The sequence below is a fragment of the Solenopsis invicta genome, chromosome 5 (assembly GCF_016802725.1).
Source record: "Solenopsis invicta isolate M01_SB chromosome 5, UNIL_Sinv_3.0, whole genome shotgun sequence".
Taxonomy (NCBI): domain Eukaryota; kingdom Metazoa; phylum Arthropoda; class Insecta; order Hymenoptera; family Formicidae; genus Solenopsis; species Solenopsis invicta.
This window is the reverse complement of record NC_052668.1, coordinates 17335599-17354795: the sequence shown is the minus strand read 5'-3', so window position 1 is coordinate 17354795 and position 19197 is coordinate 17335599. Positions and strand designations below refer to the sequence as shown.

Sequence of the window (19197 nt, the reverse complement as noted above, 5' to 3'; positions counted from 1 at the left end):
CAGTATTAAGAATCATCTAGCTATGACCGTTACGGTTCTTTAAGTAAACGTTTTTTTTTATTTTTATAAAAACTCGCAAGTCACGAGAGAACGTATATTCTATATTTATTGCTAATCGATTTTGCGTCAACAAGAAAAAGTGATCAAAGAAATAATTTTGTCGGAAAAGAGACCACATTTAAATTTAAAAATAAAATTTCTTGAAAATTTATCTAACAATAAATCCCAATAAAATCCCATAAAAATCTATGATTTTCAAGAATAAAAGGTAGATTTCTTGAAAAGTTCAGATTTTCTAACAATAAATAAATACCCTAGTAAATCGATATCCAATTGCGACGATATTAACTGATATGTGTAAGTCGAAACTCTAACTAAACGAATAAAAATAATACATCGGCAAAAAATGTAAATTTACATTTGTTTCCGCAAATATTGAAAAAGTTAGCGAGACCATTGCTCTGCACGCTTTAATCAAGACTTATGAAGACGTTTCAAGCCGCTCGTTTAAAATATCTCGAAAAAAATTTCCGCGGTCGGAGTCCACAACTTCGCTCGCCAGGATTGATTGATGGTGTGCAGAAATCATTGTACGAGGCGATTTGCGTGCAACATGTGGAAAAGGGGGCGCCGCTACAGTTGTTCTGTCTCATTCCGCTCGATTAAACGCGAAGAAGTCCGCTTGGGTTACCGATGAAACGCACCCGGCCAAGCTCGGTAGGCCCGCTAGCAATTACAACGTTTCCCGTCATTACGACGCAGGTAAGCGAGACCGATTTTCATGCGACTTCCGCCGCGATCGGACGCGCAACGAGCTCGGGGGCAATTCCTTGCCTCCGACCAGGAGGCGGGAAACCCTCGTCGGCCCTTTATCGGCGAGCCGCTAATTTTCAGTATTACCGCATCCTCAGTCACTCCCAGCAATCGCCCAGAACCGCAGTGCAGAAGATTATAAGAAGCCGCGTGAAAATTAACGTCTCTCGATCGTAATTAATGCTCTGAGCAATGATGAAACTGATCCGAGTTAAAGGCGTGTCAAATAAATAAAAAATAAATAAATAAAAAGATGAGCGTCTGATATTGAGGAAAAATATACGTTTTAGAACTTTTATATCTTGAAACCTTTATCATTTTCCATTTTACAGTTATGCGAGAAGCTATTTTCTACGGAAATTATATTAACGGAGTACGTTCTCGGAATGAGCTCTCTATTTTAACGGGACTATTTTAAATTTTACGAAATAATTAATAGTGTTATGAAATCTGTGAAATTGAGAGGACTCCAGCCGACAGTACGTATTACATCGGTTTCGCCGTAAAGCTTCCTTGGGATTCCGTAAGAACGGCATGACGGATTAGTTACGATACGCTTGTGCAAGACCGATTTTCTGCGGCGTTGTTTGTCGACGTATCGACTCGATAAAAGAGGCCCATTCATCGCGGTGTCTTCTTCGCGAGCATCGGGTTTAGGAAATCACTCGCGCGTACTCGTGGTGTATCGAATTTCTTATCGAGAGCAAAGTACTCGGCTAGATTCCTCCTCGAAAGGAATTCTCTTCCCCGCGCTTCGATTTACTTCACTTTCTGGTACGAGCTCTGGAATCTTTCACGAGCTCGCAAGATCCGGCTCAATAACATCTGCGGCGTAATTAGTCCCGTGAAATTATTCTCAATAAAATGTATCAGACTTTTGAAATTTTTTTTCTCTGATACTCCCATGTAAAATGAGAATTTTTTTTATAAAATTTAATTTTATATTTAATTAGCGCGCGCGCAATTTCTTTTTATTGAACAGCACGTAAATTATGTTTCGAAATAATTAATTTCAAATAGATTTTGCCTTAACCCATTAAGTTCTCGGATCCTAATAAAAATTTTTATACCACAATTGGTATTTAGAAATAAAAAAAAATGATTTTTTTTTTATTTCTTTAGAATGAATATCTGGAGAAAAAGATATAAAAGTTACAAGTGAGAGTAAGAAAAATCTCAGCAGGGATCTCTCTGCCTACCTTTCGATTCATGAATGTTCAACAAATAAATAATTTCACCTATATTTTAGTAGAACAATTTCACTGACGTTTTTTTTTTCACGAGAATCGTGCGAGAGTCTTTATTTTAAAATTAGATAAAAGAGGCGAAGGAATAAACGTGATTTATTTCACGATATCCTATTACATCTGCAACGAGCGTACTAATATTCGCAACATATTTCTCTATATTATTACTAAGAGTATTGAGTTGTTTCGTTATTTACGACAAAGGATTTACGAGTTAGATTAGAACGCCGGCGCGCTTCGATCGAAAACCGCGAAGGGGAAAGTCACAAGAAGATGAACGCGATTCTATGTCTGACCTGCCTCCTTCGAGTACCTTCGTCGAGAGATAAGACGCTGCGAAACATAAAGCAGTTTACGCCGATAGAGTTAGAACGATCGATAATCACGTCCCGAGATCGAGAACAGCGCGGGAGGAGCACGATAAAAAATCTCGGTAACGCTCGATTGACTCGAGTCCGTCTGATGGAGGAAAACAATATGAGTGGCGGCTTGGAGATACAGCAAAAAAACTCGAAGGAGATGAAAAAACGGAATACTTGAACAGCCGGAAACAATAAAACTCACTCGTAGAATTCATTGGGAATTGAATAAATTCAAAAAATTCTTAAGAATATATTACACCCAGTTTTACAAATGTGTTAATATTTATACTTTATATAATATACATGTAAAAGTTGCGATTATAAAAATTTTATTTTTATCAAGCAATAGATTTTTCTAATTTATTTACTTTATTATTTTTTGTTATAATAGCCAAATATAAAAAATGACAAAAATCTTGATTTTTTAAATATAAGTACTTCAAGTATTCAAGATGATTTATGCAAAATTTCATTGCAATTCTGAACTAGTTGTTCTATAAATAAATTTTGTTTATTTATAAAATAATTAATTTCTGCGTCGCAATGAAACTTTATATAAATCACCTTGATTATTCAAAGTTGTAACGATTGTGATTGTGGCATTGCCACAACCTTTGCTGCAAATCAAAATTCCTTTTCATTTTAAGACCTTTCTTTTAGAGAATTCAAGCTGTATCTGACTGGTGCAAATGCGTATTTAGAGTCAGGGCGAAAGCTCGAGAAAGAGACGAGGAGGACACGTCAGGACCAAACGAACACTCGAGGATTCGACTGAGATCTGATGAGTGGATGCAGAATTGTTGTACAAAACAAACCAAAATAAATTGGAAGTTTAACATACAATCACACATGTTCTTCTCTTGTTGCCTGTCCAACGCCAAAAAATATTTATATAAAAAAAATTAGATTTTTATGTGATTCAGATTATTTCTTATTATATTTTTCATTAAAGCATTTTTTTATTCCAATAATTTTTAATCCAGGTGAAAAATTACCGCCAAATTTTCTGCATTAAAACTTTGCTTTCAAACACAATGTACCAAACTGTAATTATTTTCATTCTTTTGAAAATAGATATAATACATCCTTAAAATTAAAATAAATTTTTAAATCAAGACAGAGAGATGTAAAAATTTAATCTGTCATTGACTAAAAATTGACTGCTAATTTGTAGAGCTCTTATATTTGCCACACACGAGATAAATAATCACGGCAGCATATTGAATATTTCGTCTCACCTCTGTCTTCGTATCTAAGCATATAAAATGCAGACAGTCAGCTAGCCATGTTGAGTACTACATTCTCGACAATAAAATATCACGATCTTACCGTCACGTGTGCAATACGTGACCTGTATTATGCGTACATACGCATTTACAGTACTAGGTCTTAATGATCAGTACAGCCGTACAATCTTATTAGTGAATCAGCTCACGAATTAAGTACTTCGTGTGCATGCATTCATGCATCTCTTGTCATTTATTAATTTTCTTCCCTTCTAATTATTTAAAATACAATATAAATTAAATAATAGAAACAAACTTTAAAAATTGAAATTACAATTAAATTTATGTTAAAAGCGTTTAAAGTTTTTCCATATAAAAGTATGCATTATAATATGCAATTAAAATAAATTATACGATTCTGTACGAATCAGATAAATATGTTTATCTCATTTTGTACGTATGGACTTGTAAAACTTTAGAAGCAGTAATCAATAATAATTGACGGTAAGAATAATTGTCAAATGTAAGTTTATGATTAAATAATAATATTTATAAAACGCAAGTAATGTAGAACGAAAGTAACGGTTAACAGTTAGTAACTTACGGATTGTTTTGCGCAGGCACTTATCTGATATTCCAAGTAAAAAATCTACTCACCTGAAACAGAAGCAAAGAAAGAGAGTGGATTAGTCCGGCGTGCACACATAAATCGGACTACGAGGATAAATGGTGATAATGGAGGCAATCAGAGCATGCATTCATGTCGCCGCGTGCCGACTTAAAAACAATAACTCGTTAACGAGCAGGAAGTAACAATTGCATTCACGTCGCGGATTTGGCAATGAAAATTATTTTGTACCAAATCAATTGAAATTTATACGTATGTAAATCTGTACATAAATATTTACTTTATTTTATTTTGCGAGTAACTTGTGTTTGTCTTTATCATCCATAAATATAAATATACATGATAAACATCATACAAGTTACTAGCAAAATAAAATCCAGAAAACAGAACAATAATGTGCATGTAATTTAATATTGTTAAAGTAACAATAAAATTATAAGTGACAATAGTTAAATGTATTCTACTAAGTTACCAGATTTTATTGCAAACGACAAATTATTCTTATAACGTACGATTGTATCCTCTTTCTTTAAAGAAATTTTTCTCTATGATATTAATATCATAACAATCTTTACGATAATTTCACTTCTCACAATGTGCAAAGACAATTTGAGTTTTTCGACGCTGGCAAATTACAATAATGCGCTTTCGTCGCACCGGATGTCGCATTGCCGTTATAACCGGAAATCAGACCGACGGAAAAAAAACGAGAGTAAAAACGAACCGATGCTCTTTTCGAGACATAATGATGCGAAATAAAATATTTAATTCCAAAGTTTTATTTTGCACTTTAACTAAAACTTTCGTAAAACAGTACGTTTTAAAAATAAGCGTATTTCATATTATGCCATTTCGTATTTCGCATAAATTGATTACTCACTGGGAGAATAATCTCGTTAGCATACGTTCGATTATAAACAAATATTTGTCTGTGTCCTTTATAGCTAAATACGTCTTATTAAAATCATAGTTAAAAGATATGAAAACCGGTTTACCTACTTTATAATGCATACACATTCGCGGTGATCGAGTATAAATCGCATATATTGTAAGCGAGTTTTCTCTCTCTCTCTCTCTCTTTCTCTCGTTCTCTCTTACGAATTCTTATAATAAATACGTATGAAGTAAAATATAGCTATCGTATGTATAGAGCTACATGATTATCTATCCGTATACAATACGGCGTGTATATCTCGTAATTCACCGGCGTTATTATTACATCCGACAAGTACGTGCCGCACAGACACGTACATTATAACTTGTTCCCCATAGACATTCGCGTGTCATCTCGAAAGGATTTTAGAGGGTGCAGTTAACAGTTATAATAATTGAGCTGTGACCTGCAACGATCGCAACGCGGAGATTGATACACTTTCCATCTTACAGCGTTAATATCAATGCTTTTTCATGCAATAATCTTTTTACTACATTATGTAACGTAATACAAAAAAAACTGCATAAAATTGAAAATCAGAAAATTTAGCAAAATAAATCGCGTATTATAAAGATTTTGCCGAAAATCGATAGTAAAATGTTTACTTAAACTTTGTAAAAAAATTCCCGAATTTTCTAGGAATTTTATTCAAACTTCCGGATAAGATTGAAGAATTTTTTAACGCAATTGTTACATACAATTTGTCAGAAAAAAGAGAGATAGAATTCAAAGGTAGAAGTAAAATTCCAGAAATTTCCAGTATCTCATAAAAATTCATGATTATCAAGGGCAAAAAGTAAATTCCCTGAAAGTTTTAGATTTTCCCCGGTTTTTTCCTGGAAGCAAACACTCTTACTGTATAACTTTCGATTTGATTTAGTCGAAACTTTCTTTGCAGTCCGCAGGCGCGACAGAGCGACGTTTTCTCGAGGTCTGAATTATGTGCCAAAGGCGAGGCCATGAATGAAGGCATGGATATGCACGCACGCACTCTCGTGCTTATCGGGTAGGGCACGAATGACGGAACGTAATGTAATGTGCGTGAGTGTGATGCGCATGTAAAAATGCACTCGGAGATCGCGGGCGACCAAGCCCTGGCCGATATCGGTCCGATTGCAACGCAGAGCGCGGCGGTGGCGGCGCGGCCGGCCAGTCGAGCGCCTTTCACATTAAGTATCGAGTCCTTTAGAAATGCTGCACAATGATGCACTATACTTACGCGTGATTTGCGTGCAGTGCGGTTTGACGAGCGCGCATATTCATTAGAGAACCGCGAGTTTCTATTCCAGAACGTATTATTCTATTACGCTCGCGAATCGCGTCGTACGATCGCCTGCGCCACGTAGGAAGTACACGATGAGAAATACCGATCTTTCATGCGGGTCGATGAAAACGCTCGGAATAAATCGTCACGAATTAACGGCACATGCTCGAGAAATTATTGAGACGTATACCAGTTGCACGATGCTCGTTCGACGGCGATTATCGTATAGAGTGATCGATAATGCGATCAAACACGAGAAGGATATCGATAAGGCTCTCTGCGATCGAGGGCCTCTTGGATAATCAATAATCACTTTGATTTAAAGGCGAATTTGAGAGGAGGCCGATTATTCGTCGTACTTTCTGACGTTTCTCGATATTTTAACAATTAAAATGAAAATTAAAGATGTCTTTTAATGAAAAAAATCAAGGTTTTATTTAAAATAAATATATCTTGAGCATTTTAGTCGTTTTCTAACATTAAAGAAACTTTGATGAAACTTTTTTCCAAAAGTGAATCAGCGCGGAATTGTGCGGTAATCAAAATATGTTTCTGACAACAGGAAATGCCACAGTATTAATAATGGAAATAACAACAGAGTGACGTATATATAAATACGAGAATACCTAAACAATCTCGGTTATCGTTCTCGTGCTCTCGGATCGGCAGGAATCTAGGAGGAACTCGCGAAAAACGCTACGCATGCCGAAGCATGATTCCGGCTTCTTCCTCCGCCTTTCTTCATCCAGATGCACGCACACGCGTTTGCGTAGTATTTATACGTAATTAACGCGACGGATCGCGCATAGGAGCGTACACGCGAGTGTCGAAAAATACAATATCCGCGCACGATGAGTGAACGCTTCAGAAATCGCAGTATTTCGGATAATCTCGCAGCGACAGCGAGCAAAAGAACCAAGCAGGCATTTATATACGTGGCACATAAAATGCAACTAACGGGACGAGGAAAACGGCGCATTGTTTAAATAATTACGGATTTTAATTAAAACGTAAACATGGGGAAAACATGTTGCCATCCGAGATGCTACGTACCGTATCCAAAATGTTTATTTTACGGCTGTTAATTCTTCCTTATTAAAAAAATGCTAGAAAAGAGATATTTTGTTTTACTTTAATAATTAAAAATATAAGAAATTTTTAATCCATAATCATATTTAATTTTTACGTATTTTCATTAAACTCTTTTTTTATCTTAACAAACACAAAAGTACCGTATTGTACATTTGTGTCGCTAAAGTTGTTTTAAATATCAGCTCACGTTTTTATGGATCATCGAGAGAACAATTTCAGCATTCGAGAGACTAGACTTCTGATCTTGCAACGTAACGACAAATGGGCAAATAAAATTGCACTGACCGAGTTTGATCTATTGAGAAACCTGAAAACTGCAGTGCGCGGTACGTAAAACGAGCGTCAAGCCGTAATGTTATAATACGACGGAGTATTAAGATCGGCATGATTTATGCGTCGTAAATAATCGGCAAGCACGTATGTAATTTTCGCGTGTTCCGGAATCGCAAGATTAATGTTATGGCCCGCAGCATAGTGCGTCGCTGTGGACGTTATTTATGCTATTTGACGAATCATTAGCGCGCAATGGTAATAAATTGTTGAATCGCCGCCACCGTCGTAACGGGCGCGATGTTGCGGAGGCGCAAGCTCGTTAACATAAAGGAATTAAAGAGATATTATTTAGTAACCATACTAATAAATTATTTGCAATAAATAAATAACTTTACAACTAAAACTGACAGCTCTTGGACCATTTTGTCCCATTTTTCTCAGATTGACGCAAAATTCTGAACAACGAAATTCTGAACCAGATTCGGAATTATTATATAAAAACAAATTTCGTATACGATTAGATTACATAAGAAAATTTTGTCTCGAATTGTAAAATTTTTGCCTCTGAACATTTTGCAATGCTAAACAGTAATTTTTATTAAACAGTTTATAAAATGTATTTCATATACTTCAAAAATTCTTATTGTTATTCATAATATTTAATAGGTTTCCAAATTGTTCCAAGCTTATCATCACACATAGTAAAATTTGTAGCAAATTTTAAAATTATAAAAAAAAATAAAATAAAATTACTAATAGCACTCAATATTATTGTAATAACAGTACTATCAACATAATGGCTCATGTTGATATAACGGCTACTATAAAATGCTTAGACTATTTAGACACTATTTAGTTGCGGTTTTAATTGGAGCGGCGCGCCGAGAAAATTCCTTGGTTCTTGCCGATCCTCATTTATTAGGGGGCGCAATTAAAATTAAACCGCGAATTAAATACATTACAAACAAGCGTTTAGCGGCATCGTTAAGGCAAACGCTCTTGCACATCTCGTCGAACAATTAACAGCTAACGGTAACGCGCTAAACGTACAATGCGGGTGATATTAGAAATCGCATCCAGCGAATAGCGAATGAAACCCCAAAGCGAATCCCGCCGACCGGAACCGACTTCTTCTCGTCCAATGAATATATTTCGATTGACCATTAAGCTTTAACCGGCACAAGCGAGCAAACGTGTAATTGAATCGCATTACGATTGAAACGTCTTAAATCGCATTGTCACGCGCTAAAAGTGGTTCGCCTTTCCCTAATTGAACGTGAACGGAGAGGAGCCGTGGATCTTTTATCCCAGATATCCACTAAGGCGCGTTTAGCTGAACAGAACGATAAAATAATAGCTACATATAATCGTTCTCTCTACCAAAATTTAATTAAGAATCGTATTCGAACACCTCGTTCTGTCAAAAAAAAAAAAAAGAAACGGAAAGAAGAGTACGTACGACGTACAGTAAGAGAAACCATGCCTCGCTGTATTTACACGTACCGTATTTAGGAGCAATCAAGTTACATTACGTCTCTACCATGATCGCGTGAGCACCTTCGCTTCGGAATGCTTCTCCGCCGACGTCCTCGTCTTTCCACGAAAAGAGTAAACCGCCGTGACCGGTCGCTTCCTTGGGAAGAATTAAATCGACGCGTCAATTGCTTAATGCCAGCTAATCGGCACGGCGAGAAAGAATCGGGAGAACGAAGAGAAGCAAACGCGAGCGAATCTTTAACACTGATCTCCTTCCGAATACGTATCAATCGTACAAACTAATCGTGAAGAGTGTACTGACCATGAGAGAATCATGTAATGTATGTAGATTACTTGATGAATTATGATGGTTATATATATATTAAATTAACCTTACGAGATGTTAATCATTAACACAAAAATTTTAACAAGGATCGGTCTTTTTTATTATGCGCCATGATGTTTCTGTATTCTAAAGAAAAGTCTTGAATCTTTAAATTTGGGTCAACAAAGTTTCGTCACGTGTACTCTCAGGATGAAAATACGTAAATTTATCTTTCATTACCGAGAGAGCCATATTATTTATGTTCTCATTTCAGCGGCGTTCCGACAACACATAGGGAAAACGTGGTATACATAAAGCAAATAATGATACTGATCAAAACTCATTTTCAACTCGAGAAAGACATGTTCGGGTTTGCCCGCGGCGAGGCCGCTGGCAAACGGACGACGGGATGGAATCTGCAAGAGGCATGCGTTTCGAATTCCGCGGGAAAGTGTAGCAGGGGCGTGCGTGCAAGTTCCGCTCGCAGGATGTGCAATAATATCGCGGGGTTCCGCCGGAACGCGCGCGTTAGCACGTAATCGCACGATCAACCGTAAATTTCCTCAGGCAAATGATTTCCTTCGCGTGTGCACACCACGATGCGCTTTCGCGAACGGAGCCGCGCACATGTTGCACATGCACGACTACTATCAACAATAAGCCGAGATAAACATCCCTTCTGCCTGCTTAAGATTAATGGACTCGCTGCGAGCAATGCGTTCTATAAAACGCGCCTTAAGCGCGCGAGGCGTTAACTAGCCCGATCAACAGGATGAAGGAGCTCGTGAGTCGATCACGGATGCGACTTCGGCACACGGACTGCGTCTAAGATAACGGAGCTTGAAATTTTTTATCAATTTTATAACGCAATACATTCTTAACGTATCTTCAAACAAAATTTTTTATTTCGTATGCTTTAAATAATCACTTTCGGTATAAATACTTATCTTATATAGCCACGTATTTTATACAGTGCTAAAAAATCACTCGTGAAATATATACTTCGTGTAGCTACATATTTTATATATTGGTCCTAAAAAAATTATTCGTTCATCTGGCTTTTAAATTCTGCGTTTATAAATTTTTGAATTCGTTTATGTACCCTGAGGGAAAAATTACTAAATTTTAATAAATATTTATTCGAATAGTCCTAATAAAATATTTACTAAATGTATAAATATATTTATTTATAAGAACCACTAATTGCATTTAATTATCATTTTTTCTTATAGAGTAAATATTTCATTAATAACCAAATCCAAGTTAAATGGTCTGTTAAAAAAAAAATGCACAAGAAAAGGGACACTTTAGCTGCAACTTAGTTAGAATTAATTTTCCAAATTTTTACACCGAAGGATTAATTGGCTAGCAGTCGAGTCCCTATAATCGTACGCTCGTAGATAGAAAAGAGAGTGCCGCACGATTCTAATTCTACAGCCGAACGCACTCTCCGCGACTTCCGCCTCTCTTAATGACTACCTAACAGCAAGATGTCATCCTTCATTTCGCCTTTCCCTTTTTCCCCACGACTGCTATCTTTTATTTTTGCTAATCTCGCGCAGTCATCGGTTGTCCTTTTGACGCTAAACGCTGCTTCCAAATGCAAAATATCACAAGCGCGGCCTAATTAAAACGTAAACATCGTGCATGTACTAAACAACATTATTATAAGATGGAAACGTCTACATGAAAGTACGTTATACTTATGAGTACACGCATTCGTTGTCGGACATTCTCTTAATAATTTAATGGCCTCATTAGACGCACATATGGCATGCAATACTACTGAACTCATTTATATAATGATTATGAAAAGGTTTTAATAAACCATTTTTCTTTTTCTTTCTCTCTCTCTCTCTCTCTTTCTCTTATCGAAAGCAACGGGATACTATTAAGCTGTCAGCGGCATGTATTCGTTTCTTGCGCGTATTACAAACGCATTTCGCATTTCTTGCGCGTATAGCGGGACGTATGTCAGTGCATGCGGCCGACGCATAAAAATTTAATGCGTACGCTGCCAAGAGGAAATTATCAAGGCATATTGAGTGTTACTATGCGGAACAATAAGCCGTCTTATTGACATTTTATTAAAATGCAATTTTTAATTTGCAGTAATTCAAAATTCACGGGATTTACAAAGCAGCGATATTTTGCCGATAGGCTCTCTCAGATTCGTTTTAGCCTGTTTCAAAATAAAATGAATAAAACGAAACTTTTTAAATGTTACGCTAAATTGTTTTTCTTTTCGTTAGCGAGGAAGATATTGCGCATATGGAAAAAAAAAGAAATAACGGGGCCGCTCCAACGAAGAACTTTTAAAACCGGTCGAATGAGAGTACCGGAACGTATACGAGAGAATTGCTCAAACGAGTTGTACGAGCAAAAACGACGTTCTCACTGCAACAGGATACCGATGACGGTGCGCTGCGCCCGCGTTTGTATTGCACTTCGCGCGAGTGAGCAAGCGAGCGAGGATATTCATACGATGCCGATTCACGCATCGTGTCGCGTCAGGCTGGATGAAAGTATCAAGAGACACGGTCATGTCTCGCGCTAATTGCACGCACAACCGAGAGGCTATATGCGGCCTGTCTACTATAATCCAGAGTACGACTGGTTGATGATTTGCTTCTAAGGCTTCGACATTCGAACTTTAAAGCGCTCAAAGCTTCGAAGATCAAAGCTTCGGATTAAGATTTTTTTAAAGATCGCAGTTTTGATTGAAATTTCAATTTTTGAAGCTTTGAATAAAAATTACAATTATCAATTTAATATATTAATAATAGTACCGTGAGAGGCACACGTTTATTAAATTCTATGACAAAATCCGAAATAAAATTTCTAATGCTGTTGAATAGATTATCTTATTAAATTAAAAAAAAAAAATTTATTTTGAGTGGCGCAATTTGTAATATGTCTATTTTTTTAAGAATTAAAGCTACTACTAACGAGTTACCTTTCTCAATGGTAACGCGTTACCATTGTCAAGATAAACTATTCCAACTCGTAAAGTTGTAAAAAAATCATTGCCAAATTGTTATTTAAAAAATATATGAAAGTAATGATAATTTGTTACTTATAACGCGTTACTTTTCATCTCTGAATAAAATCATAATGATAATCGAATCTTCAACAAGGATTTTTCATATCGCTGGATATTTCCGGCAAGTTTGATAAGATAGTCGAATGCTGTCTTTACCCTGCGGACAGAGATTCACGCTAAACGCCCACGCTACTCATTGTCCGCGATAAAGCTCTCGAGGCGATTCAAACAATTCTCATTTCGAAATTGTCGGCAATTAGACGCCGTGCTTAAGATGTGGTAGAAACAGTGACGAGTAAGTCAATGAAACATGCAAGCCGGAGTCGTTGGCCGCGTGGACTTTAACCACCGTTTCTTTTTCTCTCACGAAAGTGGTCGAGTATTCTCAGCATCAGAATGCACTAAACCGTGAACTTCGGTATGCCTTATCCTGCTTGTTTATTTAGCAATTTGCGTGACATCACTAAATGATGAAAATGTACGGTTTTAGCACATTGAGATTTATTGTCTTTTAATCGTTATACAACGCAAGATTTGTGACAATATCAATATACAGCACGATCATTAATAGGAATTGTGATCATTCTTATCGTCTCCTCCTTCATGACAATATTTATAAATTAATTTCTCTATCCCTCTCTCTTTCTTTCTCTAAGTCATATCGTTATCTCCTGATATTTACATCATTGTCTTATCAGAAAAATAATCCAAATGTCATCTGCTTGATATCTCAACATTTATAACGCATTACTCATTTCCATCGAAGAGATAAAGTGTAAATATTATAAAACCATACCGCTTTTATTTCTCATTCTAGAGATCAAATTCGGGACATTTTATCTATCGTTCTTTTATAATATGTGTATATGTACTCATAAAATCTTATAATCATTACTTTTCATATTTGTCTATATTTTCAACATTATTAGACATACACTGAAAAAAGAATTTGATAATAATCAAGTCTAGATAACAGGCTAAATTTCGATTAAATAATTATAATTAAATTCGATTAATATATTCAAATATTTAGTAATATTTAATAACCATTTGGTAACTATTTAGTAATCGATTAGTCACTATTATTATAATTATTAAACATTTGATTATATTAACTAAACATTTAATTGCAAATGTTTCACCAAAGCTTGATGATTATTATTATCATCAAACTTTTGTTCAGTATATTCTTTTTTATAAAAAAGTTGCATTTATTTTTTATAATCTGTTATCTCAACTGACTCATTCGCATTTTATGAATCGTGACTAATTCACAAAATTAATATCGAGACATTGATATAATCGCATCCAGTTTATCATCTCGATTTCCAGATTAGTCACACGTTTTGTCGAATAAACAGGTGCGGAAGACACCGTAATTTCTACAATTGAGATTCGCGATACTCGATGCAGCGAGTCTTTTTACGCGTGACTCGTACGAGATGGTGGAAACACGTCTGGCGAATGTCTCACGTTGCTCTCGTTGCGCCGACATTAACCTTTGTATGGCTACGTATCTTCGAGCAACGGCACGACCGACTGCCTTTCTCGTTCTCGGAGATGTCTCGCAGAAATAGAAACTGGATTAGTACTCGATTCCCGTTCGCCTTGACGCCCTCAGTCGGTCAGGGTATTTGTCTCGCGAGAAAATCTCTAGTGTTCCCTCCGCTTCCGCGCTAAGTGGAACAATTGACAATCCCAGCCTTATAAACCTCTCTTTGTCATGCGCTTCATTAACCATATCTTTCAATTGTGTTTAAAATTTTTTAAATCGTATTTAAAAATATCTTAATTTTAATAGTCTTGAAATTAAAATGCGGTTTCACAAATAAAAGAATACTAATTAACATGATCCTTGAATTAAGAAATATTTTATTAAAACTTTATAATTGCGGATTTTTTTATCCATTTAATATTGATTAAAAGTTTTATTTGAAATATTGTCATGAAAGATTCATAGTTAGGATTGTGAATAAGTTAGTATATTTTTTTAATTAAATTAAGTTGATGTTAATAGTTTATAAAATTAATTTGCTTACGATAAAAGTTACGTGAACAAAAAAATTAACTTGTTAAAAGTTGCGTTAAGATTAAACTAACTTAAAAGTTCATTTTAAAAAGCATTATTCATATTAAATTACAAATTTATAAGTTTTTAAAATTAGATTATTCAAAACATTATAAAATAATTTTCATCAAACAAATTTAGTATTTTATTTATAAATTAATTTACAAATAAAAATAAAATGATAAAAAAAATGTTTTTTCTGTGGCAATGTATTTTTTTTACATAAATTTTACATAAATTTTTAAACTTGGAAAAAAGTTAAAAATTAAATTAACTATCATTTAAAATTAATTAAGTTAAGACAAAAATTATGAACTTTTTAACTTTATTATTATTTAATTGGTTACTACCCAACCCTGGAAATAGTAATATAATGACTTGCATTATCAAATAGCGAATAAATAAATTTCATAATAGTATTTCAATATAAATTCGTCTAATAATGTAAATTTTATATCATTTTTTCCATGTGCAATTTTGTTACAATATATTAAATATTTAATACGTGTATACATTAACAAAAAAATACTGTTCGCATATCTTTGATATGTATCACACACTTGACCTTCTCAGGAATTCTATATAAAGACGCACTTAAACTTTGATGTATGATTCATATGTGATATGAAAAATCATGCTATTTGTAAAAATTAAATAATTATTTTTCCAGAAAATACATATCACAAGTTGATGATACGTTGTGTCATCAAAACTGCAATCCTATTGTCACAGAACTCTCTATCTTTTTCTACCTTACACCAACTGCAACGACCAGTGCAGCTGGTGCATGGTAGAGAAAGATAGAGAAACAAGAAAGGAAGCAGGATTGAAACGAAACCTGCACGCGCATGTCCCACGCACTCTTTGTCAAATCTAACCGAGTCGCTTGATATTGAAAGAACGTAAAAAAATTTGCAAAGACAAATTTGCCAAAACATTGGTAAAAAATTATTTTACTTAGTGGAGATTCAATTTTTGATTTTCAATATTTTATAAACCATAGTACTTTAATTTATGTATATTTATTTTAGCGAATCTGTTCAATACTTCTATGTTTAAAATATTAATTTTATTCAAAGATCATTGATGGACAACATTAACTCTTTTAGGCAATTTGGAGAAAAAACAGACCTTCACATTATGCATGTTATAGATTTTTAGAGTCAGCGAATTCAAATCAGCTATTAGATTTCTAAAAGTTAAAGTGGCGGATCCAACATGGTGGACAAAATATTTGCAAATTAGACCCTATTATTTTGAACAATATTAAATAAAACATTTTTAATTAGAAGCCTTAAAAATTTTTGTACATAAATACCAAACGCATAAATCTTCCAAATTACCATAAAATTCTATTTATTCGTAGAAACTTATACTTTTTCAATTTTGTATTGTAAAGGATTAAAAATTGAACCTGCAAAAAATCTATAAAAAATTATATTTTGTTCCTCAAAGTATCTATTTTATTTTATAAAAAAGTAGGCGTTTATCTAGCATAATTCAAATGAATTTAATACAAAAAAGTAGCATTTGTTAAATATTAATTTGTTTATAACAAAAAGCGTTAACAATATTCAATAATTATTGAACAGTAAGAGTTAAACCTTTAGAATCTTTAAATAGTCCAAAAACAACGAAAAATCCAATAGTACTGATAAATACTACACAATATAATTAAAAAAAGAAAATGAAAAAAAATGTCTCATACGTGATGCATTGTGAAAAGGTTAAGGCGCACTTTTGTAGTAACGTTCTTTCTAACAGCGACTGAAATGGTAGAAATACGCTCGGCTGTCTCGATCGATCGTGGCACGGGGAAAGGCGCAACCGCTGGATCACGGTTGGGCAACAGTTGTCAAGAGCGGAAAAAAAAAATCGAGCGGAAAAGCGCGAGCGCCAGCGTCAAGCGAGAGAGGAACGCACCTGGTCTTGAATCTCTGCGTGTCGTCCTGACCGGCCCACATCTTTCTTCTCCCCCGAAGTAACCGCCGTCCACTCGCTAACCTCGAAGCACACTGAAGCGGAGAACTGTCGCGCGACAGGCGACCGTCCACGCGAGGAAAGCACGGAACACGCAACGAAAATCGTACCGGCACACGCGCGAACGCGAATGACGCGGGTCAAGCTGGGTCACGTATGACGCGCTTCTTCCGTTCGTGTGGTTCGGCGCGTCGTCGTCGTCGCGCGCGAGGGCACGGGGCGAAAAGGGAGGAGAGTAGAGGACGAAGCGAGAGACCGAAGCGCGGGTGCGAGCGAGAGGGCGCGAGTTGAGGCCCCGCAGGAAGAAGGACGTGCGCGCCGCGAGCGCGAAGTGGAGGCGCCACCTCCGAAAAGCCGAGAGAAAGAAAGAGAGAGAGAGAGAGAAAGTCGGAGCGGCGCGAGATAAGAAGAGACACGTATGAGAGAACGTGCACGACGCGTGCGCTACGCTTGGGCGATCGGCCGCTGTTGGTTGCGCACGATCGCGAAATACTGATGGTGGATCGGCAGCTAGGTGCGGCGCGAAGTTGCACGACGACGACTTCCAAGCGCATACACGAAAGAGAGAGAGAGAGAAAAAAGAGAGTGGAGAGGGAATTAAGAGGCCGGCACGTCGACAGCGTGCAACTGTGCACTGGGCCTTAAGCCCTTGTGGTTGCCACACGAAATATATGGGGTGAGATTTAGGGGGGACCCCCGCTCAGACGACAAAGGTTTTCTACTCGTATGAAGTGTAACGACACTTGTATTAATCCAGAAAACATTTTGCTGGTCACGTGTTATCTATATGACGACGCGTTCGAAGGTTTTGCTTGCGCAGTATGAATCGTGATTTACTGGGTATTTACGCGCAAAATTTTTCAGAATAGCCACTTGCATGCAATATCCACGACGAGACATGTGTTCTACGAACGAAAAACTCACGCGAACCTTTTACAAAGTTTACATGCGTAGCGCGCGCAAAACTTGCACGCAAGAATTGTTATCTGTCCCGATAGCACAGAAGGCTTCAGTTACGTTGTAAAGACGTCTCAATTGCGTATCATTACTCACTTATAATGTTTCTGAGACTAACCCTTTGTTGGAACATTGTAATTGCAACATCCGCGCGACGTTACGCGATTCAAATTGCTAACGATTCAAAAGGCTTGAAAGGCTCGTAGAGTTAATTTATTTTTGCAATAATAAAATAATTTGTAAAAATAGACACAAGCTTGCAAGTCCGTGGCAAAATAGGCGAGAATTTTTCATTAAAAAATTGTTGATACGAAGAACGAAGTTGCGTGCGAATAAAACGAGACAGGTGCGTCGCAAGACGGATGCGACTTCGCGGGAGCCTTAAGCCCTTACGGGTCAGCCAGCAAATAGCTAGGAGGCTCTGCCCTTAGGCTCGTCGTTGTCAGGGACACCGGGTGATTTTCTCCTGGGAATACACGCTAAAACCGGGCCAGCGACAGCGGTTATATTTATCTTACCGACCGTGTCGCCGTGTTCTCGTTCTTCCTTTTCTGTGCAAAATCTCCGCGGTTACTTAAAAATACGTTTTAACCCACTTTCGGTGCAGTCTACTTCCTCAATATTCGCTCGATTTATCATAAGTCCTTGGAATGCGCCACTACGGAATTGTTCGGAATAATTACGTTTCTCTTACAATAAATCTCTTATTCCGCTTTCAATTTTGTCCGATTAAATTTATATCAGGTGATAGAAAATTAATTTGTCTTCACGATGTTTCTATTTTTCAAGGCAGAAAAAAATAACGTGATGATAAAGATGTGCAAATATCTATAAGTTTAATTCACTTTCGAATCATGCTCGCGAGATAATAGATGACATACATCAAAAGAGTATTAAGCAATGTAAAGTTTAATTGGATTATTAATTATATTACAATGCGGAGTCAAACAAACGTGAATTAAAGATATGCGTGTCGCATCTCGAAGTTTTATCAAAAAAAAAAAAAAAAAGTTACGCTTGAGTAACAATAAAATATGTAAAATTTGAGCACATTTTTCTTATTGGTTTAAAAGTTATTTTCAATTTTTTGTTTGTCCTTGAGTCCTACGTAAAATAGCGTTTTCTTTGCAGATTTGATGAGGCAATAGCATTACGAGTTAATCAACTTTTTTACATATGCTAATGAAACTCTAATAGATATTTATATAGAAGTCCAATTTACTCGAACTGAAAAAAACCGCTGAAGCATATCGCTACTTTGAACATTGCGCTGTTAGCAATTTAATTAGGCAAAATACGAATGAATAAAAACCAATTTAACATCAATTAAATATTTCTTGTGTGAAAGATAAATACGGTAGGAGAATTTACATTTTTCAATACTTGCAATTTACATCTCATAAATTCCAGAAAACGAATAAACGCCTTTTTTTTATTTGATATAATAACCCGATCGCGAACGAGCAAGCCGCTTACTGCGAGATCGCGGAATTCCACGAATTCGCGGAC

General features: G+C 36.0%; 1 protein-coding gene across 2 annotated transcripts in view; it reads right to left on the bottom strand.

Moving 5' to 3' along the window:
* The window catches only part of LOC105205791 (microtubule-associated protein Jupiter), a 71558-nt gene that overhangs the window by 47948 nt on the left and 4413 nt on the right, over window positions 1-19197 (bottom strand). Inside the window, exon 1 of one of the 2 annotated variants that reach the window (XM_039449382.1) lies at window positions 16675-17216. The exons of the other annotated variant lie outside the window; for it this stretch is intronic. Coding sequence (XP_039305316.1) covers window positions 16675-16715 — 41 coding nt within the window. The 5' untranslated portion in view covers window positions 16716-17216. Of the gene's footprint in view, window positions 1-16674; window positions 17217-19197 lie in introns of those variants that run through there. 2 annotated transcript variants of the gene reach the window in all.